General features: G+C 46.2%; 1 protein-coding gene across 3 annotated transcripts; it reads left to right on the forward strand.

The window, feature by feature from the left end:
- Window positions 1-1043: 1043 nt before the first annotated feature.
- Window positions 1044-24722, forward strand: LOC126521450 (c-Myc-binding protein). Of its 3 annotated transcripts, none has more exons than XM_050170148.3 (5): window positions 1044-1187; window positions 2232-2313; window positions 3601-3649; window positions 10357-10483; window positions 23447-24722. In XM_050170148.3, exons 1-5 carry the CDS (start codon window positions 1170-1172, stop codon window positions 23495-23497), a joined length of 327 nt encoding a protein of 108 aa, XP_050026105.1. In that variant the 5' UTR covers window positions 1044-1169; the 3' UTR covers window positions 23498-24722. The 3 variants fall into 3 exon arrangements, 2 of the variants coding, with proteins under 2 accessions (XP_050026105.1, XP_050026107.1); XM_050170150.3 differs by lacking the exon at window positions 1044-1187 and adding an exon at window positions 1734-1878; XR_011895111.1 differs by lacking the exon at window positions 1044-1187 and adding an exon at window positions 1902-1976.
- The last annotated feature ends 373 nt before the right edge of the window (window positions 24723-25095 follow it).

Consider the following 25095-nt stretch of genomic DNA (forward strand, 5'->3'; position numbering starts at 1 on the left):
GCGACAGTGTGTAGTTAGACGTTGATGGAAGTGAAATGGCCATAATTAATAGTGATATCATAGAACCCAGCACGCGGCTATTCGCGATTTCAGTAGGAACGATAATCTTAAATTGCCAAAGAAAGTCTAAAAAACCAGTAAGTGGCGAGACCTGGCAGCGAAATCTTGGTACTTTGGATGTATTCTATGAGATTACTGTACGTAAAACTATCTGCCTGATCGCTTTCAATTCGTGCATATCATAACGAAGATGCCACTTTAGCACCTGCCACATCGCGAGTCCCCCAGGGCAGTGTACTGGGCCAATTGCGAACTGCTCTTTTTGGAGTTATGTTTACTGCCCTTACGTGATAGAGCATTTACAAAGGCTTTAATTGTGGTAAGATTCAGTATTCGACTTGTAAGACGAAGACTTACTTAGAACGTGACTTGGGGATGAAGTTAGAACTGGTGGCTCCGTATTCGTATTCGGGAATTATGCCTGCATAAAAAATGATCAAGTAAACGCAAGTAGTTGTCACTGAGCTCTAGTACCAGCCGAGTGCGCCGTGCGAACAATGCTCGCTCTCTAGTCATTTGTCAATCTACCCCTGTGCCATATCTCAACTTTGCAAGGGAATATCATATAGCATCACTTACGAAAAGTGTTTTTCTAGCAGTTTTTAGAGCCATATATAGATGTGTTCACAAATGCCCTCACTCAAATTCATCATGGAACCGTAATAAACTTCTATTTCCATCGCATGATTTCCTGAGCACTCAACGTTCCATGGAATGAGCCACAACTTGTTGAATCGGCACTTGCAAGGTGGAGGTTGCGTCTTCCCAACTGCACAAGGTGAGGATATGGTCGTAGCACGTCGTGTGTGGGCGTAGCACAGCAAATCATACCATTTATCTGTAATATTTTGCCTGGCTTGTCTGTAGTCATAGAAAAATGCTGATTTTAAATGTAGCCAGAAAGCATTCATGTAGCCAACCCGAAAGCTCTCCCGACGCGACCCTTCAAAAGCAGCTAATTTTGCGCAAAGTAGCCAAATCTGGCAACCATGGCTGGGTGATAATTTGAATATGGTAGGCTTTTACGGCATTGTGATAATCGATCCAACAGCTCCAGCAAGATTTTAGCGGAATCAAGGGTTATTTCCGCTGGGAAGTCGTTGATAAGCATGACACCGAGCGTTGAGGTAAGCCAAATATCGTAGCACACTACTGTGATAGGACCATTATACTAATAAAATTAAGCCTTCCGCCCGCAGTCTGTTACTCGGTAGACGAGTGGTGAACGCACATGGGTGAACGCGTTCTTCTGTTTCATTTTTCACACTGACCCAGCCACTGCGATGCCTTCCAAATATAAAGTATGATTGTGTCATAATTCCTGCTGAATTTCTTACGGAAACATTCTGCAGTTTCATGAATGTTACATTTGAGTAAACGGTGTTAGCCGTCTGTGAATTTTCACGAACGCAATGATATGATACTATACGAGATAATTATGAGATGTGGCGTCTTTGTAGCGCCTGCTAGCATCAAAAACAAGAATGAGAGTTACTACCTTGGTTGTAGGTGGTCTGTTACTAAGTTACAATGCAGTCAATGGGTGTGTTCTTGGTGCACTGCACTTCGAATTACGTACTTTCCGACGTCACGCTTGCGCAGCTCTCACCGGTCGCACTGAGCTCTTTTATTCCAAGAACGCCAATCGACATCGCTTAACGAGTCACGTGGTGCTGAGAGGTTGGCGTGGTTTGGTTTCTGTGTTGCTGTGTGGTCTGACAGCTTTCCCGGTTTTCGCTTAATCGCAACCAACTATTAAAGGTTTAGGTGAGCACTAGTGTCGCTCACCTTTCCTCCGCCTTCATGACGTCGTATCGCGTATGTATCATCATTTCTAATTATGCTTGCCATGCTTGCGCGCAAACGGGAACAGCTGTGACAGCGCATTATTTTGTGAACTTCAGGCTGCTTCATACGTAGGTGCATTAAAAATATGAACAGCTATAGCTTCTTTGTAGTACTGCCGAAATTTTTGCTTGCGTCTTGTAGCCATCAGTTGCTTGCGAAACGAAGGAGAATTAGCAGCTCTTTCATACAGAAGTGGCTTGAGGTATTGTGTTTTGGCGTGTTGGGTATGGTTACATTACGTTACATCTTTAAAAGAAAATACTCGCTAAATGTTTTGGTAAAACTATCTAATCATATCTGAGACGCCTTATTTTCGTTTGCAGACGTTCACACCTGTAGACTCCAAGAAAGAGGAGTTCCGGAAGTACCTGGAAAAAAGTGGAGTGTTTGAGAGACTGACAATAGGTGAACAGCATTCAAATGATTTGAGCGTGGCAACGTATGGTAACCGCGCACGGTTATGACATCGACGCTTGGTAGAGCATTAAGGTGCAGTTTGGAAGCTTCGGTCACGCCCAGTGGTTGCTTCACGTTGTCACATAAAAGGATATGTGATTTCAATTAACGAGTTGATTTAAAGACATCGTCAGACGCGCCATGAAAGGGTGTGGCGATCGCTAAACAGTGGACGAATAATATAATCCGAATTGTCTTTGTCAGGGCAACAGCAGCTTCGACTATAAAGCAGTTGCCCTGTCAACAGACGAGTGCTTGGCCTCATCATATTTCTTGTGTGTGCATGCGTTTGTTTTCCATCCGAATTCTTTTCCTAACAAGGCAAGCCCTTCTTGTCAATATGTTGGCCCCGGCCTCAACAACTTGTTCACCCACTGTGGATCAATTCAAGTCTACGTCATTCTATGAGCCCCCTGTCTTGCCTGAAGGCTGATTGTTATTGCATGATGTTTATATAAGGTCGTTCGCACTCCAGTGCTGTCTCACAAGTTTTAATAAATTTCACTGGAAATGCATTCATTTGCATGAAATTACTTATAGGTCAGCTTGCCTGGCCAAATATTACTGGAAGGATCTCTTTTGGCCTTATTGTTCAAGCATTACAACATATAACACTTACAGATAAAAATGTGCAGAATTTTGGCTCTCTTTACTGAATATTACATGAACAGTTTATCACTACTACTTGCTATGAATGCCGCATATGATCTTAGAACTCATGTTTCTGCACACCACTGGGAATCGACTCAGTGGATTCAAAACACTGGTGGTGCAAGTGCAGCATATTGCGAGCACCTTGAGCACTGCGGCGCAGGCTTTGTTGTGCACTTACAGCTAATCACTCAGCATCTGGTGCTTTGCACTGCATCCTTTTTAGTTCAGCTCAAGTTTCAAGGGAGTTAGTCAATTGTCAACATATTTACATGGTATTGTGCTACGAGTGATGCTCGTTCATCAACTTGCACACGGAGACCTTGTTCACTTACTGAACAAGGTTTCTGTGTGAAAGCCTAAATACCTAACCTCTTTGACGACTCCACTTTTGTTGGCATTCTGCTTCTTTCCTTAGTATGGAGTTTTAACCATCCATTTGCTTTTTAGAAGGCGAATAACTACTATAGTCTCAACCTTTCACATGGAATTGATGGCACTGCTCTTAATATGTCAATATTGAATACAAGTTTGTTAATTCCTCAGTTATTGTCTCAAGGTCTCATGTTCTCTTTTTTCTTTCAGCACTTGTGAGCCTCTTTGAAGAGCAGGAAAAGCCTGAAAATGCAATAGCGTATCCTTTTGTCTGAATGCTTCCACTCACAATGATGACACACTGGTGCATGCTATAGGTTTGGTTTTTGGCTTCTGTGTTCATATTATCATTAGTACTAAATAAATTTGAATGCAAAAGCACCTCCCTTTTGCATTTTTTATTTGTATTAAAGTGACTCTGCAACATTCTGATGAAGCATTGCATGATCTCAACCGAAGTGCTATCTGTATTTTTACTAGCGTACTTGCTGTTTATGTTGATTGTCTTTTTTTTTAGTTCTCGCGTAACAGAATTGTTTTCTCCTATATTCATATTACAACCCGATGCTATCATATCTGTAAGGTTGTGTTAAATTTGTACTTTACAGTTTTTCTACATATTACTGAACTAATTGAATTTCTCAAGGTCAACCTTGAGAAATTCAATTAGTTCAGTCATTTCCTTGCACCACATGGAGTTCCTGCGTGGGTGGTTGGGTATGCGAGGTTCGAAATTCTTTTTGCCAAAGCAACGTATAACATTGGATGCCGATGCCGGATATTCTGCGGCACGGGGTCCTTAACACTGTCGGGTTAATAAGTGAGATTATCAGCAAAACGTTGTCACCTTCTGCATTTTCAGGCGCAATAGTCTGGCCCACCTAAACTGAACATGTCTTTTTCATAGAATTTGTTCTTTATGTCCACTTGTCCAGGCGCGGAGAGGGGAAGCAAGGTGGAGGGGAGCTATGTAAGCTGCATACTAACAGTCATTTTTATTAACACCAGGGTAGGTGGGGGGGTGTTCACGTGCCCAGTTGCCACCGCCTGGAAAGCTCATATGTTGCGTATATGCTGCGTGACACCTGCAGTTTAACAGATGTTACACATTTTGCTGCCATAGCCACAAGTGGGGCTGGCCAACACTCCCACAGCTTGATTGTAAATATGTTTGAATAAATACCCGCATGAGATGCATGGTAGAACACTGTGCATTACATGCATAGGTTCTGGGTTTGACTCCCACCTCTGGCACCCCGTTGGGGTGTCTGCATCAGCAGGCGTTTGATGTGTTGCGATACCACATACCCGAGCACATGAGGGTTGAACCATCCCGCGTCTTACTGTGCGCAGCTTAGCCTTGTCCGGGTAAAAGAGGATCCTGGGGGTTGAGCCAGTGCCAGGAGTTTGGACCTTTACAGTCCCTCAGTGGATTCAACACACCCCTTTGGCCTCGTCTTTATGTAGACGGTACTTCCGGACCGATCCATCCGGGGGAAATCAGTAGTTGCTTTGACCTGTCTTTTTCTATCACTTTCCACTTCTCCTCTCTTCTCATTTCATTTACTTCCAGTTTTCCAGGCAGCAAGGGTTAACCTGGTGTAGTTCATCCAACCTTTGATCTATAATATTAGGTTGTAGTAGCTATGTACAGCTGGCATCTGCACTTCGTTCGGGTCTCGCAGTGTCCCCTTGTTGGGCTCGGTGGTGGGTGGCTGGCGTAGCTACTGAAATATAAGTTATTCATAGTTTTAAGCACCTTTCTCCGACTTCCTGATTGCCCTCTTTCAGAATGAGGGTGCACTGAAAAAACTTTTCAATTTTTTGCCCAATGCAAGGAATCCTTCCCGCGTTACCATGTAATACTTAGTCAGTGCCCTGAAAAGACACACGAAAAGCCCTTTCATCATGCACCATTGCGAAAGCTCTCACCATTCTACAAAATCACTAAAATGGCTAGTGGCGACCTACTGCTAGAAGTATGTGACCAGCTCCAACTTGTTCCAAATATTCTGGCTTTTGGTGATATCGAAATCACAGTAACCCCACATCGCTCCATGAACACATCCAGAGGTGTGATATAAGATGCTGATCTTTTGAATCTGAGTGAACTGCTCGCAGGAAGGAAGGAGGAGGATGTTGTCAAAGAACAAATAATTAAGATCAAGCATGACAGCAAAGAAATTCCTGTAAAACATCTCATTTTCACCTTTGCTACAAGTGTACTGCTAGAATCTCTCGATATAGGATATACAAAAACACAAGTAAGACCAGACATTACAAAGCCACGTAGATGTTTCAAATGTCAAAGATTTGGTCATGGCTTACAAAGCTGCCGAGGCCGTCTCACTTGCACAAAATGTGTTGAACAAGAGCACACTTCCGACAACTGCACTGGCACACTCCACTGTGTGAACTGCGACGGTGATCATGCCACATATTCCCGATCATGTCTGACATGGAAAAAAGAAAAGAATATTATCACACTGAAACTTAAAATAAACCATGTCATTTCAAGAACAGCGGAAACGTGTTTCATTCATTCATAACGCAGGGTATGTTGGTGCGGCGTGTAAAGGGTCAACGCCGCAGCAGACTCCGGCATCTGCCTGACCCACAAAGAGTGCGGCCATGGCTGTGCCACCAGCCCCCTTGGCAATAACAGACAGCGCTACTTTGCTGTCACTGAAAGAGGGCCCATCGACCTCAGGGTTGGTAGGCACCAAGGGTTGGTAGGCATCATCTATTCAGGTGAGGCCTTCACGACAAACACGCCGCTCACAAGAACGGACGTCCAGTGCCTCTCAAGAGGCAATGTATCCTACTCCAAGCCGGACGGCGCAGCCATAGGACCGCCGCTAGTCTCAGGACCGTGGCAAGAAAGACGAAACTCCGCATTGCGGGGCCCGGGAAGGGCCTTGTAAGCTAAATCAACTTTCCTCTCTAAACAAACAGCATACACTCTTTCCTTAATATGGAGGCACAAATATTACAATGGAACGTCAGGGGACTTCCACATAACCTCGACGATGTGGAATAACTGATGTGTAAATATGATTCAAGGATGCTGTGTGTCCAAGAGACCCATTTAAAGCTCACACAGACGGGCTTTCTACCGCAATTTAACATTTTCTGCAAAGACCGTGACGATGCTCTTGCTTGGTCTGGTGGTATCGCAATTATAGTTGATAATCATGTAGCATGTCAGACCTTGGAAATCCGAACGCCTCTTGAGACAGTTGCGGTTCAAGCCTTACTGTTAGGAAAACTCGCTACAATCTCTTCTGTGTACATACCACCCCACTACAGACTCCAAAGAACAGAATTTCTTAGTCTAATTGATGAGCTGCCTGAGCTTACATACTCGGGGATTTCAATGCACCGTACCCTCTGGGGAGTCTCTCGATACGATGCGAAGGGCCGGTTAATAGAACATTTCCTTGTTTCTTCAGATGCATGCTTATTAAATAAAAAGGAGCTGACATTCTATAGTATAGCGCATGACACATACTCTGCGATAGATTTGGCTGTCTGCTCGGCCACACTTCTCCCCAGTGGCGTAGCAACAGGGGGGGCCGGGGGGCCGTGGGCCCCGGGTGCAAGGAGCCAGTGGGGGGGTGTCATATACGCCTGAAGACACCCCTCTTTCCGCCGGCTTGACTAGGTGCAAATTGCAAAGAATGCTCCGGTATCCCGTAGCCCGAGCTTATGCACCCGATGCGTTGTGCCGCAGAATTGTCGGCTGCAGCTCTATCAACACCCCACGAAATAATTGCACGAATGTGCGAGCTAAAAAAATGTAATTCGCGAAATCGTTGCTAAACTGGGAAATGGTCGCCTTAGCGGAACGTTTCATGTGGGGTGCGTTCATGCTGGGAGCAGGAGTCGCTAAACATACAGTGAGGCGTTGTAAGGCGTTGGGGCTCTTGAGTCCCTCTTCTGTTCAGAACGCGCAGCGAAGACGAACAAAGAGCAATAGGGCGTTTAACCAGCGCGCCCGGCGCTAGCGTTTACGGCGAAGCGTTCGTTGAGAGCGACGTTGCTTAAGTGGGGCCGTCAAACGTCACGAATGGGATTCTCTGGATCGTCTTCAGACTCGGTTTGGCCGAAGAGTTTGGCGGCGTATGACTCGACAGGCTGTAGTCGCGGGCCCGCCGCGATGTCCAGCTCACATTTACTTCCCCTCTCCCGCTCGCTCCGAGAAGCCGCTGCGAAACCTGCCGTTATGTTTCACGCTTTCCTTCTTAACCTCGAAAGTTTCAGAAAACTGTTGTTGTTGCATGACTTCATGTTACAAGTACAGTGTCTGTATCAGCTGCACAGAATTTTATTAAAAGAGAGGTGAATTTGTAAGGATATTTCCCGATCGAGATTCTATGAAGTTATGTCTTTCTATGATTACTAGGAACTCGGTAGCACGAAAAATATGGCAGATGAGTAATAACCATATTCCTTAATAATCCTGTAATTAGTACTTATAGAGGAAGCACTTCAATTCGAGAATTGAGGACTCAAAGTCATATTATTAACTCAACAAAAGCTTCTTAAACAAAATCGCTTTGGGTGCTACAAGATACAGTACTTTGGCACTGCGGACGGCGCCCAGTATGTGGCAGCAGTGAAAGAAATATGAAATAGTGGACCACTGACGTTGATCCCTTAATCCTCTCCATTGCGAGTGCAAACCAACAGTAGTGCAAGCTTTCGCTGGCACGGGCTTCATCGCGGCCTTTTCTTTCTTTTTTTATGGTGACGCCAAAAATCGACGTGAAGCGTGCTCTATTCTGTTGCCAATCTTGCGGTGGTACTGCAGCTCGGATAATCACGTTTGTCCATATAGCAGCAAATGAAGACAAGGCTTTATTGATCAGAATGAAGAGAACTCGTAATTGTCATAGCATTGGCGCCCGTGCAGCGGGGAGCCAGGTAGCGTTTTCTAATAGGGTAGGGAGATCAGCGTCACTGACAAACAATTTCACTTTCTTTTTCGCTCAGGGCTGCCCACAGACAAAATACTGCGTGCCATAGTCCCTACGATGATTTTTGTGAAGTTGTTGTTGGGCAAGATATGAATGTCGGGCTTCAATTTTGCAAAAGCAATATTGCTGCTAAAATTGGTAATTAAAACTTTATTATAAAGATATTTTTTGTTACTTGTGACGTGAGTCATATTTTCCTCGATGCCGCATTTGTATTGGCTGCCAAGCCTTACAGTCTGACAGAAGATGTGCACATGGGCTTATCACACCTTATCAGTGCAGCACCGTGTGTTATTTGGCGCAGGAAAAACAGCGTGTATATTTGCTACATTCGCGATCTCTGGGAGAGAAAGCGAAGGAGAGGGGGACCCGGGGAACGTGCGTGGTATGCAAGGCGGCTATACAGGAGCTGAAACCCGGAAATTATTGATATCCTCGCCTTCCTTGACTACATCAGGGGGGTGACAGAAGACCTATGGGCCCCAGGTGCCAGACGACCTAGCTACGCCACTGCTTCTCCCATGCCTAGAATGGAACGTAGTTAAAAACCCATATGGGAGTGATCATTTTCCCATCTGCCTCAAAACTTTAGAACAAAATGAATTCCTCCCACACCCTCCTCAGTGGAATGTTGCATCCTCAGATTGGTAAAAATTTGAGGAAATCACCCAGATGTGGCGAAACACTTTTAAACATTTTAGTGTGAACGATGCTATTGCTTATTTTACCACTTTGATAATTGATGCTGCAATGAAGTGCGTTCCACAAACAAAAGGGGACTGCAAAAAAGAGACGCATGCCGTGGTGGAATGACCAATGCAAGAATGTGCGTAAGGAGCAAAACAAAGCCTGCCATTTACTACGTTGGCCTCCAACAACAGAAAACCTCATAAGCTTTAAGCATGTGAAATCCCAAGGTGGACGAACGCAACGTATTGCTAAAAGAGAAAACTGGGAAAAATATGTCGCAAGCATAAATTCCTATATGCAAGAAGCAAATGCCCGGAACAGGCTAAGAAAATTAATTGGTTGACAAGCCTACCATATGCCTTTGGTCGATGATTAAGGCTACAGCCTTCAAGACCACGCTAACCCTCTGGGACAACATTTCGAGCGTGTGTCTAGCTCTGCGAACTACTCAGTCATTCCAGAAACATAAACAGATCGAAAGTAAGGTGCTGAACCGTACATGTAGCGGAACGGAATTGTACAACTGTCCTTTTAGCATTGCTGAGTTCAGAGCTTCTTTGAATGGCTGTGCGAGATCGGCACCAGGAACTGACAGAGTAATGTACATACTGGTAAAACATCTTCATCCTGACACATAGATGGCTCTGTTGTCTGTTTTCAACATTATCTGGGAAACAGGAGACATTCCATTGGCACGGAAAGAGGCGATTGTAGGCGATTGTCTTGAAATGGAAAAGATCTGACCTCTGGCAAGCTACCAGCCCATAGCACTCGCAAGTTGTTCATGTAAACTCTTTGAAAAAATGATCAATCGCAGGCTTTTACATCATCATCATCATAATCATCATCCCACCTGTGGCAAGCTGCCTTTCTTTTTTCATTTTAATTTTCTTTTTATGAGGAATATGAAGCAACTTTCGAAATTTGTCCCTCATTCATATTTAATTCTGCTGTACAATAAAGGAATTCATAATTTACCATATGTTTTCCTTAACTTTGTCTATTGGCATTGTAGGGTTACTAAAAATTGTGCCTCTTGGATCTTCTGGTTCTGACCAAACTGCATCTGTCGCGTGCATACTTGATATACTGTAGCTACAGGGTGGGTTTACTCCTCATATTAAAGGTGTGTTGCATGATCTCTTGGAGAAGCCCAGGTGCTTGAATTAATCCAGAAGCCTTTACTACATTGTCCCTTTTAGTGCTTGTATGTGTGTGTGTTAGTAACATCAAAATCTGTCAGCCTGAATACTTGCAACACTCTTCTGCCACTATGGTCCTTGACTGTCTCTTACAGCTACGTCAAAGCTCATCTAGATCCTGATCATTCGGAAACCAGCACTGACGCTTTGAAGCAAGAGCTTGAGCAAGTGCGGAGGCAACTTGAAGACCTGCAAATAGAGCACAACCATCTGAAGATGCAGGTATGGCTTTTTTTAAACACTTCTGTACTAGGTACACGATTGAAAAGTCGTCTTAAGGTGAAGCATTCTCTGCTTCAATCCTGCGTGTTGCAGGAAGTTGCCTGTCTTGCCTCGATTTCCAGTGCACCACCTTTGGCATTGGCAGTTGCCATGCCACCATCATCATGCTTCAGTCTTGCTGTCGTTAACAGTGTACTGCTGTTGTCACCATGCTGTTGCCATCACCTATGTGTGAGTGTTGTCAAGCCATCATAATTGCTGCCGTCACTGTACACACACACTTAGTTCATATGCAGAGTTGCTTGCCTTACATAGACACATTGTTCCATCTGATGATAGTTTTTGCAATCCGAATTGAGGTTAGATAGACAGCTATCTGCCAGTGGCGTAGTATTGGGGAAGGCTGGGGGGCCGTGGGCCCCAGGCCCCAGATGTCATTTGGGGGGGGGGGGGGGGAGTCAGATATCTCATGACCTCGCTCTTTCCACCAGCTTGACTGGGTATGTTGTAAAGAATGCTCTGGTAACCAGCAGTCTGAGCTTGTGTACCCGATGTACCACATGTGTAATGTCGCAGAATTGTCGGCTGCAGCTTTATCAATATTCTACGTAATAATTCATTTGAATGTGCAAGCTAAAAAATTTAGTTCGCTAAGTGGTCGCTAAAGTGCTCGCCTTAGTGGAACGTTTCATGTGCGGTGCGCTCGTGCTAGTGCGTTGCTAAACATACAGTCTAGCGGTGTGACTCTTGGGTCCCTCTTCCGTTCAGTCTGCGCTATCCTAAAATAAGATATATTAAATAGCTATTTAATTAGAATAATAGAGGAGACATTGCAATATTGAGGACTCAAAGTCATATTAACTCAACAAGAACTTCTCTAAACGAAATCTTCTTGGGTGCTAGAGCTTGCAGTAGTTCGACACTGCGGGCGGCCCAGTATGGCAGTACCAAAAGAAATGTGAAATAGTGCACCATTGATGTTGATCTCTCTATCCTCTCCATTGCGAGTGCAGACCAACAGTAGTGGAAGCTTTCGTTGGCACGGACTTCTTCGTGGCCTTCTCTTTTTTTGCGTGGTGACGTCAAGAATTGATGCGAAGAGTGCTCTATTCTGTTCCCGAACTTGTGGCAGTACCACAGCTCGGATAATCATGTTTGCCTATAGCAGCAAGTAAAGACTTTATGGATCAGAATGACGAGAACTCGTAATGTCATAGCACTGTCGCCTGTGCAGCAAGGAATTTTCTATCAGGGTGGGGAGATCAGTGTCACTGGCACGCTATTTAATTTTCGTTTGGGATCAGGGCTGCCCACAGCCAAAATACTGCACGCCATAGTACCTACGACAATTTCTGTTAAGTTGTTGTTGAGCAACATATGACTGTCTGGCTTCAATTTTGCAAATGCAATATTGCCTCTAAAATTGCTAATTAAGACTTTATTGAATTGTTTTTGTTACTTGTGAGCCATATATTCCACTATGCTGCATCTGTATTGGCTGCCAAGCATTACAGTCTGTCAGCAGATGTGCAAATGCACTTATCACAAGTTATTACTGCGGCACCCTGTGTTATTTGGTGCAGAAAATGAAACAGCATGTATACCTGCTACATTCGCGATCTCTGGGAATGAAAGCGAACGGTGGGGGGACATGCGGGGTATCCAAGGTGGCTGTGCTGGTGCTTGAACATAACCCCCCTCCCCCCAAAATTTTCGATATCCCCGCCTTCTTGTCTACCCACGGGGGGGGGGGGGGGGGGGGGGGGGGACAGAATAATACCTATGGCCTTGGTGCCAGATGATCTAGCTACACCACTGCTGCAACATGCCTTGCATAGCATTGATTCCCACAGTGCATGTGACCTGTAATATATTTCTGTCTAATGTTAGTGAAAGGACAACCAGTAATCACCATTTCCACTGTCAGCAAATAGGTAGAAAACAAGCAAGTGTATTTTATTTTGAATGTAGTCTGAAAGTTGTATGTTTGTAGATATGTTCTATACATATAGAGTCCAGGGTAGCTCACAAGAAGCACATTAAATATATATCATGAAGTTCTTGAGGATTGTTTTAAGCGTTTATTTATTTTAGGAGCACACATGAAGCTTTGTTGAAGTGTGTGTGGAAGAGAGTGGGAAGAATTTTATTGTTCTCAGGCAATGTTCACTGCATAGTCAGCTAGGCACTCACAAATGAAAATATCTGTTGAAGCTGTCCCACTCAAGTGTTCGCTGTTTCTTCTGTAACTTGGTACTTGAAGACTAATTGATAGTGTTGATGCATTTTTGAGGGTCATCTCCACTGTGCATATTATTGCCTTCAAGAACGTACATTAAGCAATAGAATTTAATTGAAGGCTTTATTCAAGCGTGCACCTTTACATTTGGGAAGGTAAGACAAAAGGCAACAATACCTGACGGAGCCATCCCATTTGGGTCAACAGTTGTGCACAAGCCTTGGCAGCAGAACAGAAATGTTAATCTACTACAGTTGAACCAAATATACAGAAATAGTTTGTGCTATCCCTCTACTTTCACAATGCAAAGTCATGCAATGGCTTTGCTCACTATCGTTGATTCCTCGACGCTCTCGTCACTGTCTGCATAATTCCAGCATGCTCTGCTTGCAACACTCTTGACATCATACACAGCGTGGCTTGTAACTGAGGAGGAGGCAAGGTAGCATGTTCAAGGCAATTAATTAAATTCATTTGTAAAAAATTTGTGCAACTCTCAAAGCTGCTTTTTTGGGGACATGACAGAAGTGTTTAGAGGAACATAGCCCGCGAATTTCATCGACAGCCGTTGACATGGAAAAATCACCAGAGTCGCCCTTTAAAATAAAGACTGCTTAAATCTCAAGTTTTCGAACATTGTTGTGCCCAAAGACGCAGTTTGGCATCAATCTGGAAATGTTTCTACAGTTTCACCTTTTACAGTAATAGCTCTTATCGGCTCACTCGTCTGTACTGTTTCGTACTTAATGCTGCAGAAGCTACTTAAGTAGTGCGGTAATAGTAGTACATATGACTTTGCACCTTTCACCGTGCAGTTTTTGATCTGCAAAGCATTCTAAGGGGATAACTGTTCCATATATTTCAACTACAATTTGCAGATGTAGAGTTACATTAAAACGCATTATATTTTGGTTGCAAGTACAAGTGTTCTGGTGTGGCTGCTAGTCGCAGAAACTTATCACTGTGTTTGTTTGGTGGTAAGTAGGCTCATATCTGTGATAGTTTCTACTGTCACATCGAATTACATGACACCTAGCTATATCTTCTTTATATGGTGCACTGTTCTTATGAGGCATTATTTTTCAGTTGTGAATGCGAGAAGTAGCGTTGCTTGCTGTGTGTGAAACAGAGTATAGTTATTTTAATGTCTACTGTTGACTGTCACAGGAATCCCAAAGTGCTTTGTGAGAAGCTTTTAAAAGAAATAAAGAAAAAAAAATTGCCCATTTCACCCATAATGTGAAGCAGCGACATGATAGCTACCAGGTTGCCTGTTGAAAGTATTGCCTTTCAGCCACTCCACTAATGCTGCTGAAAGGAAGAATGCTGTGCTTGGAGTCTTTGTTCATGCCACCAGCTGATATGATTGGCTGGCACAATGCTCAGAAGCGTATCTATACATATGATCGTTTCTCTCAAACACTCAGGGGAAACATAGAACAACTGATCACAGGATCACGCAAGCACTTGGACAACTGAGTGCTGAAAAGACATCATAACGACATGATATGATTACAAACTTCTTACATGTGGCTCTCTAACATTAACTCTTCTATAGCATGTCGGCAAGATATGCTTGGCACACGTGGTACATGCCTTAGTCCTGGTGGACACCTAAGGCCCACTGACAAGCTTTGTCCTGGTTGTGGGATGTCAGTAAATGGTCTGCACCATTCCCCTGTGTGGTCAGCAATGCAGCCTCCGGAGGGCTTCCAGCACAGCCTATCCAACCAATGCTGCATGAAATAGTACAAGGAGTACTGGACATAATACTGTGCAAGCTATCAGGTCACCGCTTCTCATTATGGATGAAACTAAAATTTTCTTTCATTACAGTGAAAGCTGTTATAAACTCACTCCCCTGGTTGTTTTGATGTCTGCTGCTGTTCGTTACTGCAATCCCCAAGCCCTTTGCGAGAAAATTGCAAAGAAAAATAATAATTCTTGCTGTTCTGCGAGGATTCGAACTTACAGCCAACAGATTGGCAATCCAGAATTCTGTCTCTCAACCACTCTACCGATGCTAGAGCAGTGGAGAATGCTGAACCTGGAGAGCGTGATCGCACCTCAGCAGTTGCCATAATTGGCTAATGCCCGCTAAACATCTGTGTATTGGATAAAGCTGGAGTTCACGCCTTCTTTGTGTTCTCATGCCACCTTCGTAGTTGTGGAAGTGGACCTAAATTATCTCTCTTGTACATGTAATGACAATGATCGAGTGTGTCTGCTTTGTCTTCATTAGTGTTCATGTAGGACTTGGATTCTTCTCATATTTACTGGATGGCGCCTTGTTTTCTTGAAGGATAGAGTGAGGCCTATGGGGTAGCCCAAATACTATAAATTTGAAACAAAGCTGAATGAATACAGCAGTAAGAAGCTGAAGAGTTGCTTTAGTAGAGACCAGTGGCTAAGTCAGGATAGCTAAGAGGAGGAAGGAAAGTTGAGTCTTCCCGCTTTATCATTGGGAGGCGCAACTTCTACAAACGAATGTGACTCGCGCTTTTACTTCACGAAAGGAACTTGCCTGCTTAGGCGTGCAAATGTTCACCCTAACAAGCACCACACAAAACAGTCTAAGGCTGACTGCAGACTATGTTTCGCTAGCTATAGTATCACTGCTTTGCATTATGGATGAAACTAATATTTCAAAACGCACAACTCACAATGTACAGACCTCAGAACGGTTAATGCCAGCACATGTATGAAATGATAAAAGCATTGAGCACTATATGCTCCTTCCTTCTGTTCACTGCCATCGAGTTGTATGTGCTAGCTCAAAGGCCAGCGGCATTTCTTGGCACAGGCAGCAAAGTTCAGGAAACTGATGGTACATTCGAACGGGTCCCACCTTGCTCCGACTTGGTTTTCAGCGATGTGGCGGCCTCTTGACATAAGAGCCAGAAAAAGCATGCCCGACCTGTATGTTCAACGTCTCCCAGAGCAAACAGAGAATCCACATGATTGGAATTCTGTCAGCTCTCGATACTCTCTCAGGTTGAAGGTAAGCGCTCCTCTCCGAGCTGGAGCTGTTGTAATCGCACCGCTGGCACGAGTTGTTGGGGTCTCGGTGCTGACGCCCGTTATTGCCAATGGGTCGCAAGCCCCAAGGGTAGCGTTGGCCTGGCGGCCTGGGGCACTGGAAGCATCCGAAGGTCCCGGCAAAGCAAGAGAAGACTGGTAACAGAACAACTTGTTTATTCTAACATAGCGAAAGAGCGGCCGGTCAGGTCGACCGAAGTGGAGAGACGGGAGAGCACGTAACTCAACAGTACAAATCGGAGCCTCTCTCCTGGCGTCCGGGGGCAGCTGCTCTTATACCCTCGGCGTCGCGGTCCAAAAGAGAAGGTCACGGGATGAAGGTCACGGGATGAAGGTCACGGGACGGCGGAGCATGACCCCACGACGGCGCGAACTGTCGAGCCGAGAGACCTGCTGAACCGAGTGTAGTGACGCATCGCCAACCTTCACTTGGGGAGCTCCGCTCCCCTGATGCCGCGCTTTGACAAGCGTGGGCACACACACACACACACACACACGGAGACACGTGGCACTGAAGCACGCCTGGACACGCTTGGCGGGTAGGCGTTGCGGCGGCGTCGGACGGGCCAAAATGTCCGCCGCTTTGAACAAAGCCCCGGCGTCCGTTGCATCCGCGCCGGCATTACCGCGCGTTGTAGGCGAAACGTAACAGACCGCCCCGCCGGGGGAAGGAGATCCCGAAGGTCAGGGGACTGCATCCGCTGTCCGGAGGGATGTCGCTCGATGATGCTCATAACCGAAGTTGGGCGTCCTTGGGCGTTTCTTGAGCGCAGCGCACAGAGAAGGCCTCGTTCTCACGTTCAGGTGCACACAGGACACTGCAAAGTGACTTCGGGAGAGTTGACATTTTTGTTCTCGTTTCCGGCAAGCGTTAGAACCACGCCAAAAGTCAACCGCTCAGTCAGCAAGCACGGCACAACCCTCACTAAGCCCTGCCAGGCTCTTTCCCCTTTTTTACTGCTGCCTAGTTCCTTACAGTAGTTTAGCAGCACTCAGAACGCGTCCACAAATCGAAAAATTGCACTAGAAAGCACATCATCACTTTGAAACACTACACAAAAGCAATAGGTTAAAAATCCTGCCTCAGGAAGAAAAACATCAGTAACAAGCAATTTTGAGGCTGATTCCCACGTTAGGGGCTTCGACTTAAGCCATCGGCGTTACCGTTGAGACTCCCCTTTTTGTAACGCACCTCAAAGGAATATTGTTGCAAAGCGAGGCTCCAGCGCAGGAGGCGGCCATTTTTGGGAGAGATGGTCTGCAGCCATTGGAGAGGGCAGTGATCCGTTTCAATGATAAACCTCGAGCCGGCTAGGTACCATGACAATTTCTGAACGGCCCACACGATACACGCACACTCTTTCTCGGTGGCGCTATACGCCTGCTCACGACTGGTCAGCTTACGACTAGCATACAGGACGGGGTGTTCTACTTCTCCATTTTCCCGTTGGCACAGTACAACGCCCATGCCTCGCTCACTAGCATCACACTGAACAACGAACCCTTTTGTGTAGTCGGGCGATCGTAGCACAGGCTGGCTTGTTAGGGCGCTCTTTAGGGCGCTAAAAGCTCTTTCCTTTGTCTCATCCCAGACGACTGTTTGAGGCTCTGTCTTTCTTAGAGCATCCGTCAAGGGAGCCGCGATATCAGAGTACCTGGGGATGTACCTCTGATAGTAGCCGGCGACACCTAAGAACGACCGAATATCGGTCTTCGTGCGCGGTTGCGGGAAGTCTCGCACAGCGGCCACCTTTATTTCAGAGGGGCGGTGACGACCCCGACCAATCACGTGTCCGAGGTAGACAACCTCGGCCTGTGCTAACTGGCACTTGGGAGCCTTGACTGTCAAGCCCGCATCGCGCAGGCGGGTTAGCACTGCCCGCAAGTGCGCCATATGTTCCGGCCAGGATGCGGAGAATATCGCTACGTCGTCTAGATACGGTAAAGCGAATTCTTGCTGTCCCCGCAACACTTTATCCATGAGGCTTGAAAAGCAGTATGGCGCGTTCTTCAAACCAAAACTCAAAACTTTAGGACGGAATGTCCCCATTGGTGAAATGAACGCCGCATACCTACTAGCCTCTTCTATAAGTGGAACCTGCCAATAACCCCTGACAAGATCTAGGGTGGAAATAAACTGAGCGCTACTCACTCTCTCAAGGCGCTCCTCGATGTTAGGGATCGGATAAATTTGATCCTTAGTGATGGATTAAGCCTGCGGTAGTCGACGCAAGGACGAGGTTCCTTGCCCGGTACCTCAACTAAAATCAAAGGGGAGGTATAATCACTCTCACCCGCTTCAATAACACCGAGCTGTAGCATTTTCTTTACCTCAGCCTCCATAATATCGCTCTGGCGGGGTGACACCCGGTACGCCTTGGATCGTACTGGCTCTGGGGAGGTAAGTTCTATGTCATGAGTAAGGACAGAAGTCCTACCAGGCCTCTCAGAGAACAGACCTTGAAACTGTCCGATCATAATAAACCTTGGCCCTCTGCTGGGCCTCTGCCATTGCTTCACCTGACAACTCCTGTGCCCTTCTTAAGCGTTCGAGGAGCTTAAGCACGTACTCTACCACGACTGGGTCGTCGCCCCTGCCTTCCCATGATTCTCGAAGCATGCGAAGCGGAGATCGCAGCGAGCGACCGTACACCAGCTCAGCTGGCGAGAACCCCGTAGCCGCATGCGGCGCGGTTCTTAAAGCAAACATCACTCCAGGCAGACACAGCTCCCAGTCAGTTTGATGTTCAAAACACAATGCTCTCAACACGCGCTTCATGACGGAGTGGAGCTTCTCAACGGAATTCGACTGGGGGTGGTGCACTGAGCTGTGTAACAGCCTTACCCCGCACCTTTCGAGAAAGGCTGTCGTCAAAGCGCTAGTAAACACTGTACCCTGATCTGACTGGATTTCTGCAGGAAAACCAACTCGCGCAAATATGGACAGTAGTGCATTGACTATCTCAACTGAGCTGAGTTCTTTAAGCGGCACTGCTTCAGGGAACTTTGTCGCTGGGCAGATCACAGTCAAAATGTGTCGGTACCCCGTGGCTGTTACCGGCAGAGGTCCCACTGTATCAATAACGAGCCGTCTAAAAGGCTCCGTAATGATAGGTACCAACTTCAACGGCGCCCTCGATTTGTCCCCTGGCTTGCCCACCCGCTGACAGGTGTCGCATGTCTTCACAAAGTGGTCTGCGTCCCGAAAACACCCTGGCCAATAGTACTCCTGCAAGAGACGGTCCTTAGTTTTCTTAACTCCTAGGTGTCCGGACCACGAACCCCCATGCGACAAGCGCAACAGATCCTGACGATAGCATTGAGGCACGATCAGCTGATCGAACTCCACTCCCCTGCGGTCTAGATACTTCCGGTACAGGACCCCACCTCTTTCCACAAAGCGAGCATTTTTCTTGGCGATACCTTCCTTGATAATGCAGCGTATGTTTTCTAGGCTGCCATCCTTCTTTTGCTCGGCTATCAAAGCCGACCGGCTGACTTTTAGCAACCTGTTAAGTCCGTCTGACGTAGGCGCGATGAGCAAATCTGGAGACAGCTCTTCTAATTTTCCCGTGTCGGGATTTTCCTCTCCAGTATCTGGTGCCTTTAACGCTACAGGCTCAATTTTATTCAGTTCGGGCGTGCTCTGAATACCAGCTTGCTGCGCCTCTGACCCTTTTTCATCGTTCAACAACGTCGGCCCCGCAACTACCGCCTTTGCAGCGAGCTCCCGAACCTTCGATCTGGTTAAGGCCTGAACGCTAGCCTCACCAAACAAAAGCCCCTTCTCGCGCAGGAGGTGATCGGACCTGTTCGAAAATAGGTACGGGTACTGGGGGGGCAGCATAGATGACACTGCGGCCTCCGTCTCAAGTGCTCCGAAAGGTCCTTCAATAAGCACTTTTGCTACCGGCAGACACACGCTATGAGCTTCCACTGCTTGCTTGATCCATGCGCACTTGCCCGTGAACATATCGGGTTCTACGTAAGAGGGATGAACTACATCCATCGTAGCTGCGGTATCGCGAAGCACTCGGCACTCTTTCCCGTTCACGAGGAGGTCTCGCATGTAAGGCTCGAGAAGCTTGATGTTCTCGTCAGTGCTGCCTAATGAAAAAAACACGACTTTTGGTTTTGTTTCTGGGCACTGCGCCGAAAAGTGACCCGGCTTCTGGCACGTATAACACAGGCGCGCTTGTCTCGCCTCGAACCGCTTTCTGCGTTCGGCTTCGGCTGCCGCCGTCTCCTTACGTTCGGTCGGACACTGCGCCGAAAAGTGACCCGGCTTCTGGCACGTATAACACAGGCGCGCTTGCCTCGCCTCGAACCGCTTTCTGCGTTCGGCTTCGGCTGCCGCCGTCTCCTTACGTTCGGTCGGACTGCTTTCACTCGCATCCGAACTACGTGTGTCCCCCTTTGCTCTCATGGGCGTGAACTTTGGCCTCTCAAACTTGGAGCCAAATTCACCCTTTTGACCGTCCTTAGCTCCACGAGCCCGACGCGTCACAAACTCCTCGGCTAACTCAGCGGCTCTAGCCACCGTACTAACGTCTGGCCTATCCAAGACCCAGTACCGCACGTTCTCAGGTAACCGACTATAAAACTGTTCTAGCCCGAAACACTGCAGAACTTTCTCGTGGTCACCAAACGCTTTCTCTTCTTTGAGCCACTCCTGCATGTTTGACATAAGCCTGTAGGCAAACTGTGTATATGACTCACTTCTGCCCTTCTCATTTTCCCGAAACTTCCGACAGAACGCCTCCGCTGACAGCCGGTACTTTTTTAGCAGACTTGATTTCACTTTGTCGAAATGCTCTGCCTCCTCTCTCTCCAAGCGAGCGACTACGTCGGCCGCCTCGCCGGGTAGCAAAGTGAGCAAGCGCTGTGGCCACGTTTCCCGAGAGAACCCCTGCTTCTCGCACGTTTGCTCAAAGTTAACCAGGAACAAACCAATGTCCTCTCCAAGCTTAAACGGCCGCATCAGGTCAGTCATTTTGAACAATACTCGTTCTCCTGCACCGTGTGCCTGACTTCCATTACGAGCGCGTTCCATCTCTAACTCGAGACGCTTCATTTCCAAAGCGTGTTGACGGTCGCGCTCTTCTTTTTCTTTCTCTTTTTGTTCTTTAAGTTCGCGCTCATCTTTCTCTTTCTGTTCTTTACGTTCGCGCTCATCTTTCTCTTTCTGTTCTTTACGTTCACGCTCATCTTTCTCTTTCTGTTCTTTAAGTTCACGCTCCTGTTTCTCTTTTTGCTCCTCCCTCTCCTCAATGGTCTCAAGGCATTCCAACAGCTCGTCATCCTCAGCTTCTAACTCAAGAATAGCCCTTAGCAGTTCTGGTTTTCTGAGTTTGTCTGAGACATCCAGGCCCAACTCTCTCGCAAGCTCCAGCAATTTCGGTTTGCGCAACGACTTCAAATCCATGGCTGCTCTGAATGCTGCTTTCTCTACTGCCCACTATTGTCTTGCCGCAAACTAACCCGGCAGCAACGACAACCCCAATTACCAGCTCTGTTTCTAACACTAACAAAAGCCTGGCAAAACTCAGAAGAAGAAAGTCCCGCACTCACCAAACCTCGCAGCCAAGAATTCAGCGCAGTCGTTCCGCTGCAGGCAACCAGTCATCACACAGGGCTCGTTGCGCTGCTCCCGGATGGTCGTTGTGCTGCTCAGCATACAGTCAACCGCATCTCTTCGCTGCTGGCCTCCGTTGTCGCGATCTCACCGCTGGCAACCAGATGTTGTAATCGCACCGCTGGCACGAGTTGTTGGGGTCTCGGTGCTGACGCCCGTTATTGCCAATGGGTCGCAAGCCCCAAGGGTAGCGTTGGCCTGGCGGCCTGGGGCACTGGAAGCATCCGAAGGTCCCGGCAAAGCAAGAGAAGACTGGTAACAGAACAACTTGTTTATTCTAACATAGCAAAAGAACGACCGGTCAGGTCGACCGAAGTGGAGAGACGGGAGAGCACGTAACTCAACAGTACAAATCGGAGCCTCTCTCCTGGCGTCCGGGGGCAGCTGCTCTTATACCCTCGGCGTCGCGGTCCAAAAGAGAAGGTCACGGGATGAAGGTCACGGGATGAAGGTCACGGGACGGCGGAGCATGACCCCACGACGGCGCGAACTGTCGAGCCGAGAGACCTGCTGAACCGAGTGTAGTGACGCATCGCCAACCTTCACTTGGGGAGCTCCGCTCCCCTGATGCCGCGCTTTGACAAGCGTGGGCACACACACACACACACACACGGAGACACGTGGCACTGAAACACGCCTGGACACGCTTGGCGGGTAGGCGTTGCGGCGGCGTCGGACGGGCCAAAATGTCCGCCGCTTTGAACAAAGCCCCGGCGTCCGTTGCATCCGCGCCGGCATTACCGCGCGTTGTAGGCAAAACGTAACAGAGCGTAATGCTCTAAATGAACCAGACAAATGTATTCCAAGCACTCCATTTCGACCAGTAAAATGTACCATCAGTTTGAATTCCACAACGTTTCATAATAATGCATTTGCATGTTCCTATGAGCAGTTCCAAGGTTTGTGCATGCTCCAGTAAAGAAGAAATGAGAATGATTCAAATTTTTATTATTTAAGGGGGCAGTGTATGTACCATCTCCTGTACAGAGTAAGCCAGCACACCATTGTTAAATGGATAGTTCTTTATGAGCTACACTTTGCCACATTGCACTTTTTTTTTTTTTTTTCTTGTAGCATGCCGACAGGGTAGTTCTCATGCTTCTCTGCAAACTTTCAGCACTCACCGCCACAGTTTGGCAAATAATGCACTGGCAGCGCCAAAATACAATGTCACATTTTCCTATGACATAATCATTTTGCCATAATGTTGATGTTATTGGTGATACAAGCATTCAGTTTGCTCTCTGAATTCCTCTCTGGATCATAGTGGTGCACCCACGCAGTAAGAAAAATTATAATTTTTGAACAGCTGTAAAGTTTCCATACTCGCCTCCTTCTATACATCATTTAGCAGCAATGATTTAGTAATGATACCATGGCATTGCTGTGCGCTACTATAGGATGACCTGCATTTTTCATACTTTGTGTTCCAGCCCCTAATTACAATTTTGGTAATGACGGTATAAACTGTAAACACTGGAAATATTGTTATCCATTACACTGGGCTTAAAAAAATATTTTGATAGTATTCAGCTAGTTTGTTCATACTCGCAGGTTTAAACAAGTGTACATGCACTTTAGACAAGGGCAGCTTCGTCTCTCTTTCATACTTGTTTAAAGTGTTCCACTTGTGAGATTTCAGCAAGGCTCTTGCCAAATGTCCTTGTCCCGTGCATGCCTGTTTCGTCATCCTGCTTCCAGCTTAGAGAGAAAAACTAGTATGTGAAGGACAGACTACTAGCTGCCCTGATTAAAGTGCTGCCTTTCATTCCAGTGTTTCCAAGTTGCTTTGAATAACCATTAATTTGTTGTTTTCTATGCAGGTATCATACTTTCTTAGCTTGGTCCTTAGCACAACATGTATAGTATGCGAGTGTGTTCTCAGTTCATCAAAAATATTCAGTCTAGTCTGATGGCTTTAGTGTAGTTGTTTGAAGGGTACAGAAGTCCCACATGAACTGAACATGTGCTTGCTTGAAACATTGGTCTGGTTATGTGTGTGTTTATTGTTTAATTGGTTGATTGATTTAGTTCCCCTTTTCTCCCCCAGATTGCCAAGGGCGAAGTGGAAGAGGCAATTGTTGCGGAGCCTGATTTGTAGTTGTCTGTTTGCAGTGTATCGAAGGCTAATTGTTACGAGTCTCTCTTTGAAAGTGTGTTGCTGTTTTGATGGGATCATTAATTTCTACTTCGGTGTGCTTCTCGCAGATGAAGCACACGTGTGCATAACATCCGATCCCCCGAAGGGAGGGAACTGTAACAAGTTTGGCCTTGGGCTTTCCGTCCACGACATGTGCCTCCCTCAGTTTACTACCTATTGTACCAGCACTCCCGACTATGAATTCTGCTGCCGAGTTAGCCGCAACGTTGATCCCAGACAGGCTCGCATACCTATTCCTGTGCTCAGCTGAGGAGACAACGTGTAGAAAATTTCTAAACCAGGGAGAAGGAGTAGCGAAAAATGTCTTGGCGCTTTTGCGCTGGAATTTTTTAATTGGACATTGATCACGCCAGTGGCTAAGCAAGACACATATTGCGTGATGCCTGACATTGCACAATCTGCAGGTACTATATATACCTTTACTTTTTTAAAAGCTCACAATACAGATAAAATAATGATTATTGTCATCAGATCTGCCCTTGCAGCCTGCTGGGCATCACTTATGCATGAAATTGTGGCTCATTTGTGGTTGAAAATCGTGCGAGTCCCGGTAGTGCAGTCCGCTCTATAAACCTTTTTTTCATTCTTTTTGGCATGCCGGTTTGCAATAGATTTTTAGTCTTAAGGATTTTATATGTAAACGATGTGAAAAATGCTTAAGCAAGCTCTTTTAAGCAAGGTGGCATTCGATTAGGAATTTCGGGAACATGTTAGCGAGTAACTGCTGCACTAGTATAAGCTTCGCTCCTTTTCATTTTCCAAGCAGCACTATTGCATTCAGTCAGCCAGGAGTGCTGGACATAGTCACCTGTATGTATGGTAATGTAATTTTTCTTTTTGCATTTAGTTTGTTTTCAAACGTAGTGATTGCATGTGGCCACCGATCAATGGCTCTGTTCATGTGTTCAGACAGAACCTGCTATGGTAGTGAGGAGCCCACAGTCAGTACTTGTAGTACTTAGTCTGGTGGAAAAAGTCTTCCTTGATATTTTGTTAAAATAGATCTGTTATTTTGTCTTTATTATTTACTGCAGTAACGGGGGACTGCAATATGTGTGCCATTGAGGTTGTCCTAGTTACTGTTTCTGTATCCTCTTTTGAAAGTGATAAGCATCGAGTCATTCCTGTGTTTTGAGCTCACAATAAACTTCATTGTGATAAGACAGTGCTCAGCCTGCTCTGCCTCTATGTTGAGTAGAACACAGATATGTTAAATTCACGGACAAAAATTATACAGTGAGCGACATCTCCAAGTAAACAAAAAAAAAAGTGGGATTTGTCAAGCCCAACATTTCGAGGTCAACTCTGCTCCTTTCATTTGCTTTAAGCAATGGTTGGTGGTGCAGCGCAGCTTAAGGTACGTTTTTGGTAACATGAAGATCTATAACGCTGTGCTCAGCCACCATCCATAGTTTAATAATAATTATATCTTTATTAACAATGATATAAAAGTACTTATTTCAGGCCTACCAAAGTCATAGAGGACTTCACTGGCAGAGCCTGGCAGACAACGAAAAGCCATATGCAGTATTTGCGAA

Source organism: Dermacentor andersoni, chromosome 6 (genome assembly GCF_023375885.2).
Source record: "Dermacentor andersoni chromosome 6, qqDerAnde1_hic_scaffold, whole genome shotgun sequence".
Taxonomy (NCBI): Eukaryota; Metazoa; Arthropoda; class Arachnida; order Ixodida; family Ixodidae; genus Dermacentor; species Dermacentor andersoni.